General features: G+C 38.5%; 1 protein-coding gene across 1 annotated transcript in view; it reads right to left on the bottom strand.

Moving 5' to 3' along the window:
- Nucleotides 1–24149, bottom strand: part of LOC104285677 (FCH domain only protein 2-like) — a 104266-nt gene that overhangs the window by 1445 nt on the left and 78672 nt on the right. Inside the window, exons 15-23 of the mRNA XM_009884154.1 lie at nt 23312–23336; nt 22436–22478; nt 21738–21832; nt 16241–16344; nt 14181–14310; nt 10719–10830; nt 9949–10104; nt 7560–7692; nt 4265–4464 (exon numbers count right to left, since the gene is read on the bottom strand). Of these exons, the coding sequence (XP_009882456.1) occupies nt 4265–4464; nt 7560–7692; nt 9949–10104; nt 10719–10830; nt 14181–14310; nt 16241–16344; nt 21738–21832; nt 22436–22478; nt 23312–23336 (998 nt within the window). The remainder of the gene's footprint in view (nt 1–4264; nt 4465–7559; nt 7693–9948; nt 10105–10718; nt 10831–14180; nt 14311–16240; nt 16345–21737; nt 21833–22435; nt 22479–23311; nt 23337–24149) is intronic.

Here is a 24149-nt window from a genome sequence, read left to right as displayed (position 1 = left end):
AGAATATTATTTCCCTAGATTTACACTGGTACCTTACAGAGCATGGGTGTATAACCTACATCTCTCAATGGAGGTTTATAAAAATATTTGATCATTTAAGTTGAATTTGTGGAAAAATATACAAAGCAAACAGGAAAACAGAAGGGTGTGTCTGCATTGCCCCTGAGCTTGCAGCAGAGCTCAGACATACATACCACCTTTTTATACAGTTAACACTGTCCTATGCCCAGGTTATGGCTCCACTTGACAACTCAAAAGCCTCTGTGGTCTCAAAGGGTAAGGAAAGGCCAAACATGCTGGAAGCAGTTTGAAAGCTGGGTCTTTATGCTTCATGAGGATGGTATGAGGGGGAGCAATATTGATTGCTCTCCCCTATGAGAGACTCCTGGCTGTGTGAATTTTATTCCGTTTCCATTCTAGTAAAACTAGTTGGCAGAAGTGACTCAGGGTTTAAGCTAACTTCTGATGTTGTGAAGGGGCAGAAAAGCAAAGGGCACCAAGCACCATAGTCTCTAAGCTGACAGGGCATTTTAACTATGAGCACTTTGCAGCTGTTCCATCAAAGGAAAGTCAACAACTTAAAGCTGTAAGCGGCATGAAGTGCTGATAGGTTTGAAATTGTATTTGGCATTGGTGTAGCAGAAGTGAAATGCTCACACAAGTAGCATAGATGGTAGTGGTTACTTGCAGGAGGTTGAATTATCACGGAATCACGAAATCTTCAGAGTTGGAAGAAGATCATCTAGTCCCACTCCCCTGCTAAAGCAGGATTGCCTAGAGCACATTACTCAGGACTGCATCCAGGCAGGTCTTGAAAATCTCCAGAGAAGGAGACTCCACAACCTCCCTGGGCAGCCTGTTCCAGTGCTCTGTCACCCCAACCGTATAGAAGTTTTTTCCGCGTATTTGAATGGAACTTCCTATGTTCCACCTTGTGCCCATTGCCCCTCGTCCTGTCACTGGGAACCACCGAGAAGAGTGTGGCTCCATCCTCCTTCAACCCACCCTTCAGATACTTGTATGCCATAATAAGGTCTCCCCTCAGCCTTCTCTTCTCCAGGCTAAAGAGTCCCAGCTCTCTCAGCCTTTCCTCATAAGGGAGATGCTCCAATCCCTCATTCATCTTGGTTGCCCTTCGTTGGATTCTCTCCAGTAGTTCCCTGTCCCTCTTGAACTGGGGAGCCCAGAACTGGACACAGTATTCCAGTTGTGGCCTCACCAGTGCAGAGTAGAGAGGGAGGATGACCTCCCTCAACCTACTGGACACACTCTTCCCTATGCAGCCCAGGATTCCATTGGTCTTCCTGGAGACAAAGGGCACATTGCTGGCTCATGGATAATTTACTGTCTACCAGGACCCCCAGATCCTTTTCCTCAGAACTACTACCCAGCAGGTCCACCCCTAACCTATACTGGTGCTTCGCATTCTTCCTCCCCAGGTGCAGGACCCTGCACTTGCTTATGTTGAACCTCATTAGGTTCTTCTCTGCCCAGCTCTCCAGCCTGTCCAGGTCCCGCTGGATGGCAGTGCAGCCCTCTGGAGAGTCAGCCACCCCTCCCAGTTTGGTATCATCAGCAAATTTGCTGATGGCACACTCTATCCCTTCATCCAGGTCATTGATGAATATATTGAACAGGACTGGACCCAGTACTGACCCCTGGGGAACACCACTCATTACTGACCTTCAACTAGACTCTGCACCACTAACCACAACCCTCTGAGCTCTGTCAGCCAGTTCTCAATCCGCCCCACTGTCCATTCATCTAACCCACACTTCCTAAGCTTGCCTGTGAGGATGATGTGGGAGACGGTGTCGAAAGCCTTGCTGAAGTCAAGGTAGACAACATCCACTGCCCTCCCCTCATCCACCCATCCAGTCACACCATCATAGAAGGCTATCAGATTAGTCAGACATGACTATTATCTATTGGCATTAACTGAACTGATATAGGGTCTTGCGTGTGACCATTTTTTTATGACTTGGTCACATTGTCATCCTTGGGAATATTTCTTCACAAGTACCTGCTCTAATTAATAGAGGAACTTTCTGAGATGTTCTCATGGATAATGAGGATTCTGTCCTTGAGTCATATGAAAAAGAACACCTAATCAAGGAAACCAGGTGGTGGTGATGTTCTTTGAAGTGAAACATCCTGGAGCAGACGAACATACAAACCTTGAGGATACTACTAATCTACCATGTTTTGAAAGGCCTAGCCAACTTGGCAGAAAAGTGAAAATTCTAGGTGTCCTAAGCTGAACTACCTTCTTTATAATACTAAAAATCACATCCATAGGCCAAGAAGACCCTTGCCCATGTGAAGACCCTTCCCTTGCACAGGCACAGTAACTGAGGAGAGTGACAGAACCAATATTATAATCATATGTAAAGTACTAACATTGTAACTGGGAGTGTGCTACCTTGTAACTTTCATGTATAAATATGACAAGAAAGCCAGCATGGGGTGTGCGTGATTTGTGGAAATATTCCACCATGTCTCCTCTCTAAACATAGTCGCTGTGTTTCGGGAGAATCAGGACTTAGACCTCTTTGGCAGGTAACAATAAGGTTAACAAAGCTTGACTTCCCTGAACTTGGTATTCTTTGACCCCTTAACCTTCATGTTAAAAAGACCCTCTTTTCCCTCTTGAAATCCAGGTATTATGTTACAGCTGGGCAAGTACCCATGTGCTGCCAAACCACAGGCACAGTGATTGAATTCTGCTCACCTTTTGCTCCAGGGATGTCCTGCTCTGCCTAACCCTGCTACCCTCTGCTTGTTTTCATAAACTTGTAGAAACATAATTAACTGAGACAGGTGTCTCACTTTCAAGTGCTGCTGTAAATGGTCTGCAGGCTTAGAGGGTGGCAGCAGGTAGCTGTGAGTCAGATAATCAGCACAACACTTGAATTGAGAGACAATGCTACCTGGCTTATGAAGAACTCTACGGTTACTTAAGTTTATTTTAAAACCATTTCAATTAGAAGCTAATTTTTAAACTAGAACAATCAAGAAATCTTTTTAAGAACTACATTTCTTTTACACTCTCTATATAATCTATTGTATGGAATCACCCAGCTAAACAGGTTTCGGAGCACAAAGGAAAAATGCAGGGAGTTATAATTTGACTCAGCTTTGGGTCTGGCCTTGACAGGTCCTTATCTATGCAGAGATGACTGGGGGGGGGGAGATGTGGAAAGGGCCCAGCCCTGGGTTGCCTGAACACTGCATCATAATAAGAACCTAAAGCGAATGAAGCCTTGAATAATCCATTAACAAACAAAATGCCCTGACTCCCATTCCACCACTATTCAGTAACTTTGTGTACTAGACATCACAAAATTAGCAACACAGACTAAGGGGCCATCACACCACCAGAGATAAACATTCCAGATAGTATAATCCACTCAGGCATAATCCTGCCCATCCATCAAATCAGGAAATAAAAACCATAAGGTTTGGGTAGAAAAATGGGGGGTCTTTTTCAAATGATACAGCTGGCCTGTAGGAGATTCTTGCCCCCTTGTCTAGGATGCTGTACAAGGTAACTTCCCAGGGATTAGGAGGCCTTACCTGAGAGAGAGGGTAAGTGATTAAGAAATATACGTATGGTATTTGGCATGCTTTAAGATCGCGACTAGTGCACTCTTTTAAGGTATTGATATCTAGCGTGCTTGTGGTTTGTGTTAGTACTTTTCGGAAATCACTTGTAGGTTGTAATATTGTATCTTTGAATTGCTTTTTAAATTGCAATAGTGCATTCCTCTGTTGTATCCATAAAACCTGCAATAGTGGTGTATTGGACCTGTGAGTGAAGTCCAAAAAAAATGTTACTTTGAACCTCACAGTGAAGCTTCTTTCTCTCCATCACATCTATATAGGTGGATGTATTTATACACACACACATATATATAACGTTTTTTAACCATTAAGATATTTTGGTTTCAAATCACATTATTAAAATATCTATCCCATCTATTGGCCAAAAGAAAGCAAACATTGGAAATTTCAGAATGGCTTGTATTCAGAAAGTTTTGTATTATTACACAGTTGGAATGGGTGCATATAGTCTCATTTTAGTTTATGTGAATTGGCTGTACATTATCTGTTTTGGACCAGAAAATGTCCTAAACATCTGATACCATGCATTTTATCAAGAGGAAAAAAGTTAGCTGTTTCTTCCACTGAAATTTTTCAGGCTGACACTAATGAATACACTGAAATGAATTTAAAATAATAAAAATAAAAGTATTAATATTACCATTTTGCAGGTGGAAGTGATTGCATGTTTGTTACTCCTCCACCTACTGGTACCACAACCTGGACATTAGACAGCATACTAGGCACATTCATAGACTCTGGATTGTACTTATAATCCACTCTCACATCAGTAGTGCTAGCATTACATTTCCAGTAAGTTGCAAGATTCAAGGGAGAAGACTGGATGCCATTTGAAGATACCTGTAAAAGAATAAACCATTGAAAGCAGCTTAATAAAAATATTCCCCTTTTGGGCAGAATTAGGGAATGATGGTAACAAGTATAACTCTAAATCCTGACAAAAGACCAAAAGAACAATAGACCTCTGAGCCTGTAATCTCAGAACTCTGAAGACTGTTGTAGCCTAAAGTAATTCCTGTTCTTTTAATTTTACATTAAAATAATTTTAAAAAGATTCAAACTCCCTCTGGCCCATGAGGCTCCTTCCTGTTCTGGCTTTCATAAGTCAAAACGGTTTTGTTTTAGTCTTGCGTTCTGCCGCACACGAGAAACATGCTTGCGGCAAAATGACTTCATCCTTAGCAGTTGTGTGCCATACCAATTCAGCTGCCCAAACAGCCAGTAGCAGAGGGCAATACCTGTCATTGGACAGGCAGCCAGCAAAACAGTTCTTACCTATTAAATGCATTTTTTTCCTGCTGCAGGAGAGTTGGATGCTGCTGATTCTGTAGCTGAGTTTGTGTTACTGCCCTGCTGCACCTCTACCACCTTCCTAGTCTACTAGAGGAACCTTCTATGCCCTGGTGTCCCCTCTCACCTTTCCTTGGCAGCCCAGAACCCTTTCTATCTGCCAGGGCTTCTGCATGCCACTGCCTCATTTTTCCCCAATGGTAAAGATCTTAAATAGATCTCATTTTTCCACAGTACTCAGATATGTTCTGTTCCTTCCATCTTTCTCAGGAATTCTCCATGTACCTAACATGCTTTTTATAGATTCAGTATGCCAAGATTTTAAACTATATTAGGAGGATGTGGAAAGCTACAATAATATTAATAGCTGCACTGATAGGTTCTTTTGGTTTTTTGATGTAGAGACAGTTGGCTCAGATGTTCAACCATCTCAATGCAGGCCTAACAAATCTCTGTTCTCCCTTTTGAGGAGAGTCCGTCTGTCTTGAATTTTCATGAAGATTTTTTGTTGACAGCCAGAACATCTTCTCACAGATTCACAGAATGGTTGAGGTTGGAAGGGATCTCTGGAGGTCATTCGGTCCAACCCCCCTGCTCAAGCAGGGCCACCTAGAGCTAGCTGCCCAGGACCATGTCCAGACAGCTTTTGAATATCTCCAAGGATGGGGACTCCACAAGCTCTCTGGACAACCTGTTCCAGTGCTCGGTCATGTTCACAGTCAAAAAGTGCTACCCAATGTTCAGAGGGAACCTCCTGTATTTCAGTTTGTGCCCATTGCCTCTGGTCCTGTCACTGGGCACCACTGAGAAGAGCCTGGCTCAGTCTTCTTTGCACTCTCCCTTCAATTTATACATATTGATGAGACCCCCCCCGAGACCACCCCAGAATCCCAGAATGGTAGGGGTTGGAAGGGACCTCTGGAGATTATCTAGTCCAACCCCCCTGCCAAAGCAGGGTCACCCAGAGCAGGTTGCACAGGATGGCGTCCAGGTGGGTTTGGAATATCTCCAGAGTGGGAAACTTCCCCACCTCTTTGGGCAGCCTGTTCCAGTCCTCTGCCACCCTCAAAGTAAAGAAGTTTTTCCTGATGTTGAGATGGATTTTCCCGTGTTCCAGTTTGTGCCCACTGCCCCTTGTCCTGTCGCTGGGCACCACTGAAAAGAGTCTGGCGCCATCCTCTTGCCACCTGCCCTTTAGATATTGATAAGCATTGATGAGATCCCCTCTCAGCCTTCTCTTCACCAGGCTAAAGAGACCCAGCTCTCTCAGCCTTTCCTCATAAGAGAGGTGTTCCATTCCCTTCACCATCTTGGTGGCCCTTCACTGGACTCTTTCTGGTTCTGTTTTACCTCAAACCAGGACAAGCTTAATATCTCTCTTGTACTGAGAAGCCCAGAACTGGACACAGTACTCCAGATGTGGCCTCATCAGTGCTGAGTAGAGGGGAAGGATCACCTCCCTCGACCTGCTGGCAATACTTTGCCTAATGCAGCCCAGGATACCATTAGCTTTCTTTGCAGCCAGGGCATACTGCTGGCTCATGTTCAACTTGGTGTCCACCAGGACCCCCAGGGCCTTTTCTGCAAAGCTGCTTTCCAGCTGTGTGGCCCCCAGCGTATACTGGTGCCTGGGGTTGTTCCTCCCCAGGTGTGGGACTTTGTACTTCCCCTTGTTGAACTGCATGAGGTTCCTGTCAGCGCATTTCTCCACCCTGTTGAGATCCTTCTGGATGGCAGCACGACCCTCTGGCCTATCAGCCACTCCTCCCAGTTTTGTCATCTGCAAACTTACTGAGGGTACACTCTGTCCCCTCATCCAGATCTTTAATGAATGGATCAGACATAGTATTGACCCTGGGGTACACTGGCTAGTTACTGGCCTCCAAACTAGATCTTATGCCACTGACCATCACCCTCTGAGCCTAGCTGTTCAGCTAGTTTTCAATCCACCTCACTGTCTGCTCATCCAGCCCGTACTTCATCAGCTTCTCTATGAGGATGCTATGGGAGACAGTGTCAAAAGCCTTCCTGAAGTCTAGGTAGACAATATCCACTGCTCTCCCCTCATCCACCAGGTCAGTCATTTCATCATAGAAGTTTTTCAAGTTGGTCAAGCATGACTACCCCTTGGGCAATCCATGCAGACTACTACCAATGACCTTCTTGTCCTTCACATGCCTGTAAATGGTTTCCAGGATGAGTTGTTCCATTATATTGTAAGAGGTGAGAACATCATGTGTTCTCATATATTACAGCTGATTAGCTACAGCATCCAAAAATTATGCAATTACAAAATCAAAATACAATATAATTACAAACTCAAACAAACCCCCACCAAACCCCCTAAATTCAAGGAAAACTTAACTTTGTTAACAAATACTGTTTGCAGCTTTGCACACATGAATTGGACTGAAGTGTGAGCAAGTTGAAACAGGTCATGAATGAACAGGGAATGACATGAAGGCATAACATGAATGCACTCAGCCTGTGCAAAGCCTACGCATTGGAAACAGTGACATACCCAGAATTGGCCTAGATGTGGGATGACAGTTCATCTGCATGCAAGCAGGCAAAGAACAATTCTTATAATTTCTGTATAGATATGAAATCTGCCAGAGCTCCTTAAAAAATTCCAAAGTGTTTACCTGATACTTTAAAACATCCACATTGTAATAGGATGCAGATGGATTCTGTTCTGATAATTTCTTGAGGTAGACAGTTATAGCTTGCATGTTCATCCAAAAATCCTTAGTACTGGAGTCACTTTGTGACTGATCACTACAAAGAAAAAGAAAGGTAGGAATCAGAAGGCAACACTGAGTTTTATTATTTCGGATGTCTAAAAATTAAGACTAGATCTTTTCCCTTCTTCAATATTTCAAGCAAGAATTTGTTCTAATGCTTTATAACATATAATTGTACCTTCCTAAATATTAAGACAAATTAACTGCTTGTATCTGGTAAAAATTCTCCTTCTAGGTTGTAGAGCAGTGAGTTGTAGAGCACTGATGATCTGAATCACAAGATGGAGTTATTGCTGAATTAGGATTTTACCTTTAATAAAACACAATCTTAATACAATCAGTTGCTGTGAGAATTTGTAGGAGGTGGGGATGAAAGTGGTTTTTGGAAAGGAATCTTATCGAATTTGGAATAAATCCTAAAATCATAATTAGTTTTTGTTATGACATAGCTTCACTAATGTACTGAATTAAGATTTGTGCTGTATGTGTTACCACACTTTCACATATTTATAGAAGGTGTAAGCTTTCAAAATTTTTTCAATTAAAAGTGATTTTCAAATTATTATAAACAATTGTTTCTCAGATACTTATAGGTACATTCAATCTTAGTAAGAATTTATTATATCATTTTTATATGTAGGTAAGAGTGCACATGACTGCAGAAGCAAAATCCTGGTTGGGAGCTACTGGAGCACAAAAAGGTGTTTTGCAGATCATGAACATTTTCAGCTCTGTTTGTATCAGATTTATTTTTTAATAAGGATGAAGCTTTTAAGAAAACTGATTCAGAAACAAAATTCAAATTATTTAACAATCAAAGAGCTCCGCAGATCATCTGTGGATACATAGAGGAACTGCATCCATCCCTAAGGAGGCATGCAGAGTGTGCATGCAGAGTGACAGCTGAAAACACTCACCTGGAACACAGTAAATATGACTGCAATGGGTTGAATGTCCTAGAACAGTGACTTACATACCAGTAGCCTGTCCAATTTACTTAGAATTTGGTTCTCAATACAGTGTTGTCATTCATGCAATTTCCATTTTCAGTAAAATATATAAACACTTATCACAGGGGCCTTCCAAAATTTGAACAAACGAAACCAGTAGTAAAATCCTGCTGCTGCTCCAAACCCAAGTGTAATTCAAAACAGAAATTCTGATGTCTCCACAAATACCACTCACATTAAAAAGTTCCATCCCTATAAATACTAAGCAAATGATAGTCATTACAGTATATGATGAAAAGTCAAATTAGTACCATACTGGTTTAACTTCATAAATATCCAGTACATGCATCCTTTCTAATTAGAGGTGAAGTGTTACAGCCCTCAGACAAGAATACTAGATATTTTCACTCTTTTCCAAAATATGTTTTCAGTATAATTCACTGTCAGATATGGCTTTGCTAACATTTCAGTTATAAACTGTCATGTCAAAGAATGATAAATTTAATTTTGTATGAATCATTCATTACATTAAGTATGAATGATCAAAATGAAATTAAATAAAATGCATGAATACGTGGTTTGATTGTTTCAAGTTATTTCAGTAATTTAAAAAACGTAGCATCAAGAAGTGTTTAACTGCTTTTCAAATAATTTCTCAATAAATGAAATTGTTCAGCTGAAAAGGATATCTGCTTTTACAATTATTTTCTTTTTTAAAAGATGTCAAAAAAATGATGTGATTCCAGTAGCTTTTTTTCTGAAGAATTCTCCTAACCATGCTGCTATACACTTGAGATACAGTTATGTAATGGATCTGATCTTACCGAAGAAATGATACAGCTTAAAAAATACACTAATAACTGACAAATAACTGACCAATGAGCTCCTACTACTTGTTTTCTATTTGACTACTGTTTCATAATTTAATCTTATCATTGTTGCTACTGTATAAAGAAATCCATATGACAATGAGTGTCCTATTTTTGACACCTGTAATTAGTTATATTGTTCATGTGGTTTGATTAGAAAAAAGTGTTTTTTTAAAAAAATATTTTATTGAACCATTTTATTTATAAAATGTGTGTAAAAAACACAACTACATTTGCAAACTATTTTTTATGGCATCTGTTATATTCAGCATAAGTTTCAAGTCCAGTAATCACTGAAATTTTTAATGGTGGCAATGGAGAGAAACTGAGCTAAACAAGATTAGTTCAGGAAATCAAATTATGTATAAGCAAATCAACAAGACTGTAGAGAATTCCGATTTACATATACAACAATTCACATTTTACAAATCATGTAGTTTACTATTATATAAAAAAAATAAAATACAAAACCTGTATACAAGTTGTACATTTGGAAGAATCTGCTCTAGTTTGCTTGTGTTTTTTACCCTAAGGCAGAGCACAGCTGGAGATGGGTTGCTGGTAAAGAATTTAATAATCCCACTTGGGAATGATACTGTCATATCACCAGTAATCTTCACAATACATCTAGAAGAGAATGGAAACATCAGTTTTATTGCAACTCATTAACTGCCTAGTTTTAATACTAATTTTAAAGCAATCATTCTATTTTTATAATCTGATGAGCTGAATTCAAAACAGAAAATCAAATTCAAATGAGGGTAATGTGGCACTATGACAATGTACTATCACTTTCAACTTGGAAGTCAGATGAAATAAGAAAAAAGTTTAGCTGGCTAAGCATACAGTAGTATGGGTGGATATTTTTCAAGCTTTGAAAACATGGCACAACTATGCTTAGGCAAGGCCTAAGTAGCATAGCAAGCAATGTGACAGAGGGAATGAGGTGCTTTTAAGCTGCCCAAATTTACATGTAGCACCTACCTGACTATGATAAAAACCCTTATAATTTTCAGTGTTCTCATTGAACACATTTTTGTAAAGCAGGGATACTTGAACTCCTAGCGGGATGCAGGCCAAGAGAGTGATAAGCCACTGCTGTCACTTATATCAGGGAAAAAACCCCTGTGAATCCCCCTTCTAATGTATATACATTTTCCCCCAAAATATTATACATAAAACCACTGTGTGTTTTCTTATTGTAACTTATTACATTCAAAACAATTCACTATTTAACTAACTTTGTGGGATCTGCTCCTTTAAAGTAGGCGTTAACAGATTCAGTAAGGGCTACTGCAACAGGCAAGGTCTCCTGGTTTCCAAGTCTGACAGGGCTGGGACCACATGAAACACCTAGAATACATACAATGTATAGGTTTAATTTTCAAAAAGCTTAACAATATATTTCAGAATGGTTGACTACACCTGCCATTTTTACAAGTGGTTACTACCATCAAGATCACAGCAGAGTCTGAAGTATTGCTTGAAAAGCATGTAGAAAAATATAAACATAATACAGTACAATAACACCATCAAAACACTGCTTAGCAACTAAAAAACCAGGATTATCAATACGACATTTTGTAAATGGACAGACACAAGAAAATACATATGAGACACTGTATTAAATAGCTATTGATGAAACTGAAGTCAACAGATCCAAAGGAAATTAGATGCTAACTACAATACTTTAAAAAAAGTCCCTATTGTATGCTCATAGTATGGAAAAATGTATGATAAAATAGTCACAGAAATGCAAAAAATTCAGTTACGGTATGTATGAACACGAATGCACATACATTAATATTACCCCACATAAGTGAACTGTTGAACATTCTTTTAACTATTTCAGCCAACAAAGATTACAATTCCCAAGCAGAAATTGTTGGAGAAGTATTTTGCAAAGTTTTCTAATGTTTAAGTAGCATATATTCTGGGAGTACCTTGTAGGTACCTGGAAATACATAGCAGTTTACAAGAAAAATAATTACCAGGCCTGTGTCAGCCTTCACAGATGCCTGCGCCTACACAACAAAGTTGCAATGCATAACTATAAAAATCAACTCAGACCTCAGCTAAGGCTTTTTGAAGCCTGTGTATATAATTGATGAAACCAGTTGTCATGGGATTTTACTTTTCAGTAGTGTTTTACATGTGTACTGAATATGAAAGAATATGGAAGTTCTGTTTTATTTGTGGGGTACTGTAGGGGAGAGCATCTTACTAATTTTTTTGTACCACTGCTGAAACAGCCTGTGTCACATGCCTGCTGTGAGCTCGCAGAGGGAAATGATGTCACAGAGCTGTGCCAAGATGGACTTGCTGTATATCAGGCTGCAGTCCAGCTCACAGGTCCAGTTCTAGGACCTTTGGCAGCACCAGCAAATCTGGCTTTGATGCCCTGCCACATGCCTCAGGCCCAACCACTGTTAACAGCCCTTCAGCTGTGCTGACTCAAGAGCTAATGACACGACCATGCAAACAGTTGCATTGACACACTTAAGGAGGTTTCCAAACTGCAGAATAAGAGACTGCATCATTAGCCATAAAAAGGGCAAATAAATAAGTCTGATCAAATGGTTTTAGTTCAGTTTAGGAACAATGATTCAGGTAATTTTAATATTGGCTAAATTGTTGTTGTAAAAAATAAAATGTATTAAAAATTATCTTTATTATCTGTATCTTCAAAGCTTTGTGTTATTTAGAAATATAGAAAGTTTTATTTACTTGTCTTATGAGAATAAGGATTGTCACAGTAAACACATATTCCCTTTTCTTCCAAAAAAGTAGTAATGACAAACTGAAGTAACAAGACCAATTTTTAGCTTGTTTTGGGGGGGGGAATAGGTAAAAGACTATGTTTTATAAAAGTGGCTACATCAAGTTTTGGTGACTTCAACGACATATAACTTGTTAAGTAGTTGAGCTTTTCAAGCTACTTGTATCTGCCAGAGACCAGAAATAGCTGGAGAAATTTGTTTCAAAAGATATACAATATTATTAGCTGTAGTGCATTAGGATGATTAGTTAACATCTAAATCTGCTTCTAGTGCAATACCTGGTAGTGTCTCACAAAGCTTTTCAATTGTAGGAAGTGTTCCAATCAAAAGATCGTCCTCTATTACGTTTAAATGAAACAAAACATTGCAAGAAATCAAAATATTTCAAGCAAAAATAGATGTTATAGATGCTAATTTAATATATAAAAAATACTTTGCAAATAATAACAACGCTAAAGCATAAAAGAAATACAATTATGCACGCCTACAAGTTCACTTGGAACAAGATAATTATAGTCATCTCTCCATTATTCAGAACAAATGGGGTAAGGGAAACACTGGATTGTGCAAAAGCCAAAAGAATACAGACAGTAGTGTAGAGTATGTCCTCATGACCCAAAATCATTCAGCTGTCTGCACTGCCCTTCCAAGCTCTCCAGGACTATTTAATTCATAAAATCAGTGCAGATGGAACTGGCCTTGTTTATTTTTGCTAGGCCAGGTTAATAACCATGTCAAACCTTGGTGTCAGAACACACCTCCTTACCTCCTCCCTCATATCATGATTTCACTCTGTCACTGTCTCCAATAACACATACCCCCACACAACTGGGGCTATTGATGTTGCTGCCACCAACTTTTGGTTCCTTGGCAACAGTGCTGAGGCCTGAGGAAGCAAGCCTGGATGGACTCTGGCAAGAAAAATATCAGTTATCTTTCTATGATGCTTCTCAGCATTTGGGAAACTGGTGGACACTGAACTGTGCCAGCACTGCTGCAGCTATAGGCTAGGCAGACCTTACTAGGTTTGGTCCTGCACAGGGTGGAAACAGCTGCATTGCTTTCAATGCAGAACTCCCGATAGAAGCTGTGCAGATGCTCTTCTGAGGTGCTGAGACTGGGTGAGGAATCCTTGGCATCAATAACATTCATAGATAACCAAGTGTGTCTGATTTAACTTGGGACTAAAGTGGTAATAGTGTTCAGGAATGAAATACTTCAATTCTGCTACAGAAACAAGTTAAAATGTCTTTTTAAAAAAACACAAATAAACCACCCCCCACGTTTCCTTGTTATTTTTTTTATAATCAAATATCATAACTGAAGGACTTTAAAACTATGAGAAAACCTTCTGAAATTAGTGGCAGCACAGGAAGACTTTTGCTTTTCACCTTCATCTTTGTTGTCTGGTTGGTTGTTTTGCTTTTACTAAATGTTTCTGTTTAACTTATATACTTCACTAATTTGAAGAAAAAGATACATTAGTTGCAATTACAGGATAACAAACAAATAAAAATAACATAAAAAGGACTAAATTTTGTGAACATCTATATTAATTCAAATTTATCAGTATACCAATATTTCTGTACATATACAATAACATCTTCTGAACAAATACATAACATTGTGCTTGAAGAATGGTTATGCAAGCACACCAAATACGAATTCATGGAATATTTTAATTTTGAAAAATATTTCACTAAAGAACATGCCATAATTGGATCTATTGTCTAATCTAGTCAAATTCACTGTTCTGTCTCTCAGTGTCATTTAGAAGCAGGTACTGCAAAGGATGCTTGAAGTACCTAGACTGGACTCACATATGAAACAACTAAGTCCAAGGAATAGTTTTCCTATCAGGTGGAACTCAGTGGCAGAATTATACCATTTCTAAAATGAGTTAAAATGGTTAATTTAACTTACCAACTGTAGGTGTGTTTGCTGCACTGAGGGAAGCAGAAGAGGATATTGGGGAAATGCTCTCTGCACGTGCCAAGGGAGCTACAGGTGGTGGACCTGAGTTAGAGGTTAATGGAGGGCTGAATGGCCTAGGCTAAACACAAGAGATCACAAGAGTATTACAGAGACAGAAAGTGGTTTTAAAAAGATGAAAAAAGACTGTAAATAGAAGAGTTCTTAATTTCATTCCCCAATCAATTTCATAGTGTTTCTCAACACATTTCTTCTACTGCTTTATCTATTCTAGTTTTTAGTGTAAAACAGAGAACCCACATTTTCCATGGGAATCAATTCCATTATTTCATAGCTTATAATTTATTTTTTTTTTCCCTGGGTAGTTAAGTCTAATTTATTTGATTATGTAACAGCCTGTCATTAATTGTGCTATAACACAGTAGCAGAATCTAAGCCTATAGTCCTGTGTATGTGTGCAGCAAATGTGTATTTTCAGAGCTAAAGGAGAGCTACTAACAAGCCAGAAGTGAATCCAGCAGAGGGCAACTAAAATAGTTGAGGACTAGAGGGCATGAGAGAGAGGGAGAGGCTGAAGGACCTGGGTTTGTTCAGCCTGGAGAAGAGAAGCCTAAGGAGGGATCTACTAGCAGTCTTTCACTAGCTATAAAGAAGATGGAGTCAGGCTCTATTCAGAGGTGCAAGAGCTATAACAAAGGAAATTTCAGCTGAACATAGGAAAAAATTCATTCTTGTAACCTTGTGGTTAAACCCTGGGACAGGTTGCCCAAAGAGGTTGTGAAATCTCCCTCCCTGGAGATTTTCAAAACTCAGCATGTCCCTGAGCAACCTGATGCAATTTTGAAGTTGGCCCTTCTTTGAGCAGGAGGTTGGCCTACAGGAGATCTTCAAAAGTCCCTTCCACCCTAAATCTTTGCATAGTTTTATGATCCATTTAACTGTTAAGTTATTAGTTTAAAATAACCAATTGTCATTTTGCGATTAACCTTTCTAAAAGGTACTGGAACTCCTGAAGCATCTGTTTTGGTTGGGTAATTGTTTTATTTTATTTCAGTTCTATCACACTTGCCACTGAGTATATGACTTTTATATGCACTGTGGGAATTGTAAAAGGAGGTGACATATAATGAAGAGAACTCACAATCTCCCACTTGTATCCAGATAATAGCCAATTTCTAAAACAGTACCAGCTGAATTCTGCTCTTTAATTCTGATGATATGAAGAACAGATTTCTTGGTCTAAGAACAATTACTACAATTTCATATTGGAATGAGAAAAGAATCTCAAAATGAACCCTATTCTGACCTTACAACATTACAGAAAAGCAAGAGTTAAACAACGTGTGCTGGTTTGGGCTGGGATAGAGTTAAATTTCTTCAGAGTAGAATGAAGAATCATAATATGAATCATAATATTCATTGAAGAGATTAAGCATGGCTTGGTCTGATATGCTGTCTGGGTGTTTGCATTCTGTGCCACATTCCTTATCAGCAGGTGGACCTGCACTGCAAGCAGTGAGCAGAGATGCAGGCATCATACAACCTCTCACTATCCCAATGGGCAGCTGCTGCAATTTGCCACCTCCCTTCACCAACTAGCACCAAGGGCAGGGCAAAGTCACAGTAGGGCTACTTGTGTCAACACACAACTGATGAAGATCTTCTTAATACCACTCATTCCCCAAAGCTTTGGTGATATCCCTAAATCAATGGAGTTTTGTTAATAATTTCGCTAGTATTTCAAATTTTGAAAACTTTAATCCCACACATATGCTATCCTTTAATTTTTAAGTTATTGATTTGTTCTTTTAAAACATTCAGCTGATGCAAAATTTGTTTTGGACTTTTTTAGTTCAGTTAAGAATTATTTTGTTATAGTAACATGTTTATCGTGAACAACTTCCATGCCTATCCAGCAACAGTGAAAATCTGAGTATGTGATTCCTTGAACATTGGCTGGAAAATAACTCCACTGTAACAGTGTAAATGATATATATCTGAAATCAAGTTACAATGGAGAATTAAAAAAAAAGAAATAAAACAATACATACTATTTCATTAATTCCACTAAGTTTTCCTGTAGACAACTTTGGTCTTGAAGCAGGCCTTGGAGGGGGTACAATGGTGCCTACAGAAAGAGAAGTTGAGGGCCTTGCTGAAAGAAAGCAAATTTAAGGAAATCAATTTAGAAAGGTCACACTGAACTCACTTGAACAGAATAACTGGAAATTATGCTTCTATTAAAAGTTCCTATTTTACAAACTCCATTTTGTAAGATTTACCACTAATCATAAATGTTTTTAAAATAGGTTCATGTGATACCCTTAGAAGTGACTCTAAAAATTGCATCATGGGCTTTCTCATTGCTCTCAAATGATTTTATGCTAACTATTCTCAGAGGTTTGTATGTAAAAAGATGGCTTTACCTGAGTTCCCTTTTGTGTATGGTCTATATGGATTCAGAATATAGGACAGTCTGTCATGTCTCACCAGAAATGGAAAATTCAGTGGAAATTCATATTTGGTCCTGGCTGACAATGGCATAACTCAAATTTGCATCAAATTATGCCCTCTGAAATCCCACTGACTTCAATAAGTATACACCAGTACAACAGATAAATTACTCTGCTGACTGCAAGAACACAGTAACCCCATATTATCTCTTAGCCAAGCTATCGGAAGTAAAAAGCAGTTAAAAAAATATTGCCCTCATGTCATTCTAAACCTAACAGACACACCTAATAGGTGGTGGCAGCAGTACATAGATGCCACTTTTACATAGTCACTTTTCCAAATAGAACTGTACTTCAAAATAAATGTTAGATGCCATCCAGTGAGTATGCCAGATCTAAAATTAACTTCAAAATAGACTGAAACCCTAATATATGACTATGCTATTGCAGCACATCCTATCATCTCCCTCAAATTATTCTGGATAGTTCTTTTTTAATTAAATCAGTTAATATTATTTAAAAATGTAACTTTTAAGTATGGAATTTTCTCAGGCATTCAATACAACTCTGCTGTCATTGAAGTATGGGAGTTTCATCACTGACTCGGGAAGAAAGAAATTAGGCTAATACTGACCACATCCACCTTAAGAGTAGCAAACTCAAATATCCCCAAGTAAATTAACTTCTGAAATATCAGTCATTCCTTTAAAATTCTTGTTATGCCCCAGGAAGACAGTGCATGCTAAACATTGAGTAGTCTGCTGCAGTATCACAGGTATTCAGTGAGTCATGGCCCACTTGCCCAAATGCACTTTTCAAGCTGAATTTTTATTTCACTGTCCTAACTTTGAAGGAAGTTGGTGCTAACAAGCAGTTTAGTACATTCTAAGTAAGAAGATGAGTTAATTTTAATATCAGGTGAGTAATAATAAAAAAAAAAAAAAGAAAAATTAGTCCAAAGCTTGCCTTTTGGAGTCCATTATTAGCAAAGAGCAGTACACAATGCATGCTTGCCATTTGTATGAACACAAGACACTAAACTATAGTCCAGTAGTGCTGAAGATGATGTGGAAGAAATTTCAACAGCAGTGACAGTTTCTTCAATGAATAATTGTTTGTGGCATAGAGCATTATTGAAAAGGTCACTTTGATCCTCAGAAGCACAGTTGTTGGAAGAATTCCCAAGCAAAGCAGAAGAGGCAAGGCAGGCATTTTCAGTTTTAAACTGCAATCTTTGGGGCTCCTTCTTGTCTGCACTTGTGTGTCTAATTGTAAGAAGTTCATCAGCAAAGGAAATCCACTTACTCTGAGATCATGAAACAGAGGATGAAGTACTGGTACTCCCTGATGGTGCTGCCATAACACCAGATTTGCACAAAGTGCTAATGGTAAAGTCTGATGAAGATGGGCTTCTAGACCCAGAATCTGTCTGGTATCCAAGCAAAGACTGAGATACTATACACCCAGGCAAATCAGTGGTAGATGAGAAGGAGCTCCTATTATGCTCTATCAGTGTAGCTGAAGGAAAAGGGAAGAACTCAAACTAGGAGCAACATTGAAATGATAAAAATGTCAATATAAATCCAAACTTCAAAAACATATTCAATATCCACTGCATGATTATTAGCCAGTGTGAAAAATAACTGCTCTACTAGGCTAAAAATCACACCACATACAAATAAAAAAAAAAAACAAACCCAGCCACGTATCATGTGTACTTCATTCATACTGTCAACCATGTCATTTTCCATTTTTTAAGTAAGCCGACAAGTAATTTATTGTGTTTCTCTCCCCTTAAGGCCCTACTTCTCATGACTTTCCTTATTCCTCTAACTTCTTTCCTGTCATGGTTTCACTTTCTCCTATCTTTGTCTTTTCCTTCGTGTCCTACTCCATGTTTGTTTCCTCTCCACAGCTTTCTGCTTTACATTTCTTTCAAAGTTATTTAATCAAACCTACCCTTCCTCTGTTCCTTCCAAACATTTTTATCCTCTTACCCTTAACATCTGTAATAGGAAGGCCCAACATAAATTGCTGTCCAGTAAATGAATGAAGACAATGCAGTCATGAGATTCTGTATGACATTCTTCTGTCTGTATCAATGTGTATCCAGTGAGAAACTGTATGTATGAGGCATCATCTTCCCCAGTTTATTTCCTCTCTCATCCTAGAGTCTTCAGGCTGCTGGAAAACAGGAGTTTTCCACAAGTATTCCCTGCACTTGGCTGTTCCCTGTTGCAGTAGATGACAACAGAAGCAGCAAATGCAATGATGTTAGTCAATTCTCAATATCTTGCAGATTAGCAAAGCTAGGAACAACAGCAGAGTGGCATACAGAATTAAAAAGAGAGCAACACATTTAAAAGTTCAGATCAAAAGTATAGGTGTCCTCTCTACAGCTGTCCTTTTGTCATGAAAAAGTGTATTCTCCAAGCCCAAATAAACAGAGATTTAACACAGCTTTCCCTTTCTAACAGATATTTTAAATATCAGTCAAAGGTTTTGAAATACTATTACAGATCCTACACAAAAGCAATGTGGAAATGTGCAAGACTACTTTAAAAATACACATGGATGAAAATGAAGAAGATAAATAAAAAAAAGAATTTTTATATCAATACTGCCTAAAAAAATGTTTCTTGTGCTTGTTCAAGGCAACAAAGTTATCTTAAACTTCTTATAAAGCAGGATTATTCACAGATGACCAAAGTTTACTTCTGTGCTGCATAAACCACTATCTGCTCAATTACTATGGTAGTTAAGGTGTTCAATGATTAACAAAATAATATCTAAAGAAATGATTTAACAGTAAAAAGAAAAAACGGATCTTTGGTACATGCTAGATCATGATATGCATATATTCTGGGTAAAAGTAAGTAATTTAAGTAATATTGGATTGAGATTTTTAAAAGCTTTAAGCATCAGCTTACCTATATTGACCTTCATGTTGAAGGTAAAACACTGATTTAAAAAAATACAATCAGGTCAAAGTTGTCTATTTTTTAAAGTCTTCATAACTAAGCTGCAGGTTAGTGAGCATCAGAAACTAACTTGATGTGCTGGTTTGGGCTGGGATAGAGTTAAATTTCTTCAGAGTAGATAGCATGGGGCTATGTTTTGGATTTGCGCTGGGAACAGTGTTGATAACACAGGGTTGTTTTAGCTATTGCTGAGCAGTACTCACACAGAGTCAAGGCCTTTTCTGCTCCTCACACCGCCCCGCCAGCGATGGGCTGGGGGTGGGCAAGGAGTTGGGAGGGGACACAGCCGGGACAGCTGACCCCAACTGACCTAAGGGGTATCCCAGACCATATGACATCACACTCAGCTATAAAAGCTGCAGGGAAGAAGGAGGAAGGGGGGACATTCGGAATGATGGCGTATGTCTTCCCAAGCCACCGTTACGTACAGTGGAGCCCTGCTTTCCTGGGCATGGCTGAACACCTGCCTGCCCATGGGAAGCAGGGAATGAAGTCCTTGGTTTGCTTTGCTTGCATGCGCAGCTTTTGCTCTACCTATTAAACTGTCTTTATCTCAACCCACGAGTTTTCTCACCTTCACCCTTCCGATTCTCTCCCCCATTGCAACTGGGGTGAGTGAGCAAAGGGCTGCATGGTTCTACCGGCTGGCTGGCGTTAAACCACGACAGCGAGGAAGAGACAATCTAATGATTTCTATAAACTAGATTTGTTATAAAACATAACTTTTAAGGAACATGAATTTGTCGTGGAGGAATAAGTTCCACTTAAAACCCTAAGGGTTACGTAGCTATGCTGCTTGCTGCTAGAAGGACATTACTAAGGCCTAGAAGAATTAGCACTAGCTGTACAGAATTCTCCTATTGATATATGTACTCTTTCTTACTGTTCTTCAATCTGTATGGTCAAGTACAGATGAAAAAAGTTAGAAAGTCATGATCACAAAGAAGTAAGGTCTATTATAATTTTTGGAATAGGAATACCTAGCTAAAAGAAATATTAAACGCTTCCTTTCTCAGGCATATGGGAGGAGAAGAGTATGTTAAGACAGTAGGGTTTGGAAAATAGACATGCAGTGTGTAGACTGAAGAGACCTATGAAATAGCGTATCTGCTACTGTTAGTAAATAGTAGATTCCACCGTAAATCCCCTGAGATAATCAACATAAATAATTTAAGTAAATACTTTTAGTAAGCAGGTCCTAACATAGCCATAATATCTGTTTTTGTTTCGGTCTCTCCTTCCTCTTTCTGAACTAGTTTCTCAACATCTTCTACTCTCAGCCTCTTTAACACACGTACCCACTCACATGCTATTTTGCCTGCCTCTCCCACACTGCCTTTTGAATGCAAAAGTCAATATTGCCTATTTCTATAAACTCCCCCCCCGACCAAGTTTCAGAATTTCAGAAAAGCCTGCCTGTGTCCTGCCCACACTGATATCCTCCCAAATCCTGGACCCCAAATTCCCACGCAGTATCTGCCCCCTCCCCTCCACTTCCCATACTCCTTGGCCCACTCTCTTCCCCCCAATACACCTACTCTCAGATGGTGCCAGGAACTCCCCCTTAATTCCAGTCTCAGTCCTGCCATTTTTCTCCTGCTCCCCTTGGATTATGTCCACACATCTCCTAACAGATTCATGGTTTCCTACAGGAAACAAGCTCCTCACAGCAAAGCTCCACAGTAGCTTTGTACTACATGGCTCAACAGGCTTTCCTGGAAAGACAAAACCCATCCCTATTCACAGTGCAAGTTCAGCATCTCTCAGGTGCTCTGACAACCCCCATTTAATTTCCCAACTTTACCAACTGAAAAAATAGGATTATATTCCTCCTCCAGCATAGATGATGATAATTTTTTGTAAGGAGAGAAGGAGAGAAAAAATACAAAAGCAAGATAGAATTTTCCTAAAGTTTCTGGTGCTCCCTCTTCCCCCTTGCTCCCTAGCTTGAAAGCTTGACATACTGCACCCTGAGTTGTGTATTACTCATAACATAGGATACTGCTTTACAAAACTCTTTCCTTTCAGTAGTCAAAGCACATCTCCTTGCAATGACTAAAACAGAACATCCTGCAGAATATGCAGAAAACATTTTCTACTATCAAATATTTTACCTGAGGAGGATGAGGATGCCAAGGAGGCTGAAGAGGAAGATTCAAGAGAACTGCTAAAGAGTGGATCCCATGCCAGAAGGTCACTGTTCCCCTTTCTATAGTAAGAGTTACAATTGGAATATTAATGAAAGATGTATATACTCATAAAATAAAATTACAATTTTGGTAATTCATCTTCTGTATTAGTTAGTCTTTCCATCTAAAAATTAAAAGTACTTACAAATTGCAGGTCAAGGAACTGATTTACAAATAAGGAAACTATCTGAACTGATACCTTGGTGCAAGTTTGTGTGTGGATATATTTCATAATGTCAGTAAATTATTTTCATTTTCAACAAGACATATGTCTACAAATCAATTTGTTTCAGTATATACATATATAAGCAATGTATATAGAACTGTCCAAATTTGGGACTTAAACACTTTAAAATGGAACACTATATGATGGAAACTAAATCCATTTAATTTAAATTCAATTTAAATTTAAAACCCAAAATTTTAATAAAACACAATATTTTGTAATCCCGTATTTATAAATATCAATGACAGATCAATGAAGCAAATGCATTAGAAGGGGAAAACTAGTGAATAGAAGTCTCCACTGTTACTTATTTCCAATGAGTCTCAGAGTCTTAGATCAAAATAAGACCAAATTCCCCCAAAACTACACTTGATATAATTTTAAAAGTTGAACTCACTCATTAGCTGGAGTAGAAAGCTTTGACTTTGTTAACTCTTCACCTAAGCAAAAGACACAGTATTATCACCACTCTAAAATAAAAATCTTTCAGTGTCATTATAAAAAGATAGTAAATGTTAATAGTTGCAGTTCAAAACTTATTATGAATTATTACAATGGAAAAGAGAAAATGCATTATCTCGTATAATATAATAATTCAGATGGTCCTGAAATACCTTCTAAAAGGAAAGGACTAAACAGAGCAATGCATTTCAGGAGGAAGTGTTGGTCACTTGAAATGTCTTCCTTAAATTATACTGTTTACATCAATATTATTCTTCAGGAAACCTGGCTTAATTTCCCACTGAGAAAAACCCTAAAGGATAGAGAGTAATGTTGTATCCTCTATCTCCATAGCCATGTTTTGTGGTTTTGACTATAAAACAGAGAGAGAATGCTTTTCTGTTTTGTGGATGACACTCAACTTGAGCAGGTGGAAGAGTTTTAAGAACTTACACAAGTAATTTCCATGGGATTCCGCCCCCCCCCCCCCCCTTTGGCTCTTGGACTTATTCCTCATCACTGTCACAGCCAGCCTCATATTTTTCCCAGAACAGGGAACAGCTGAGTAAAGAGAAAAAGAAGACGTCTTTGGGTGGCTTCTACTAGCTGATTTGAAATTTTGACCAAATAACTTAATTTTGTCCTTTGAATTTACTGTGAGTAGTTCAAAGGCAAATATCATAAAAGTACCTAGAACTGACAAGAGAAATATTTTTCTATTTAAAATACAAATACTTAATAAGTTTATTTTTTCAACAATAAAAAGGAAATATTTTCATGCTATGTTAAAAAACTAACATAAATAGACTAAAAGTTAAATATTCACACTTACTGGATGAATTTTGATTCGTTTGTTCCTGAAACAGAAAAAACCCAAACCCATAAGAATAAATTGTTTTACCAACTGTCAAATAAAACACTTAATAGTCCCAGAGTTCTTATTTCCACTCAAGTTTCCATGTGATATTTTGTTTTCAATGCCAAGCAGAACATTCTGGAGCTCGCAGAAGACCAGAACATGAGCCAGGACAGAGCAACTAGTGCATGCCCACCACACCAGTAACAAAATGCAAGAATGAAGACTGCAGAGCTGACAAAGGCAACAGTATGACTAAATACCTTGACAGGCTGGGCCAGTAAAATTAAACAGCTTTTATATCACATGGTATGACTGACAGATAAGAATAGAAACATTCCTAAGGTTTTCCTGATAACTTTCTCATATACTACACTTACTTGATTTTAATCCAAAATAAAAAAAAAACCCAACATTCTGTACTTGCAGAACTGTGTTTCTGCTTTCAAAACGCGAAGGCAAAAAAGAGAAAAATAATCTTTAATAGCTAATATGCATAATATTTTCCTTAAAATCAGAGCCATCTATATTCTGTTCTGAATACTGTACTAGGATACTTTAATACTATTTATTTGTAATATCATCCCATGGCATAAAGGATGATTCTGTGGTTTGACAGAATACATACAATAAAGCTGCACTGTAAAAGTTATATGCATCCACATTATATGATCTATTTTAAAGGTTTGTATATTATTGAATACAAATTAGTAAACTATATTAAAAAGCCATGCTTAGCTAACCCCATATGTATTCATAGAATCATAGAATGGTTTAGGTTGGAAAGGACCTTGAAGATCATTGAGTTCCAACC

Source organism: Charadrius vociferus, unplaced genomic scaffold (assembly GCF_000708025.1).
Source record: "Charadrius vociferus isolate BGI_N301 unplaced genomic scaffold, ASM70802v2 scaffold874, whole genome shotgun sequence".
Taxonomy (NCBI): domain Eukaryota; kingdom Metazoa; phylum Chordata; class Aves; order Charadriiformes; family Charadriidae; genus Charadrius; species Charadrius vociferus.
Note: the sequence above shows the minus strand (reverse complement) of the source record. Positions and strands in the feature narration are given on the sequence as shown.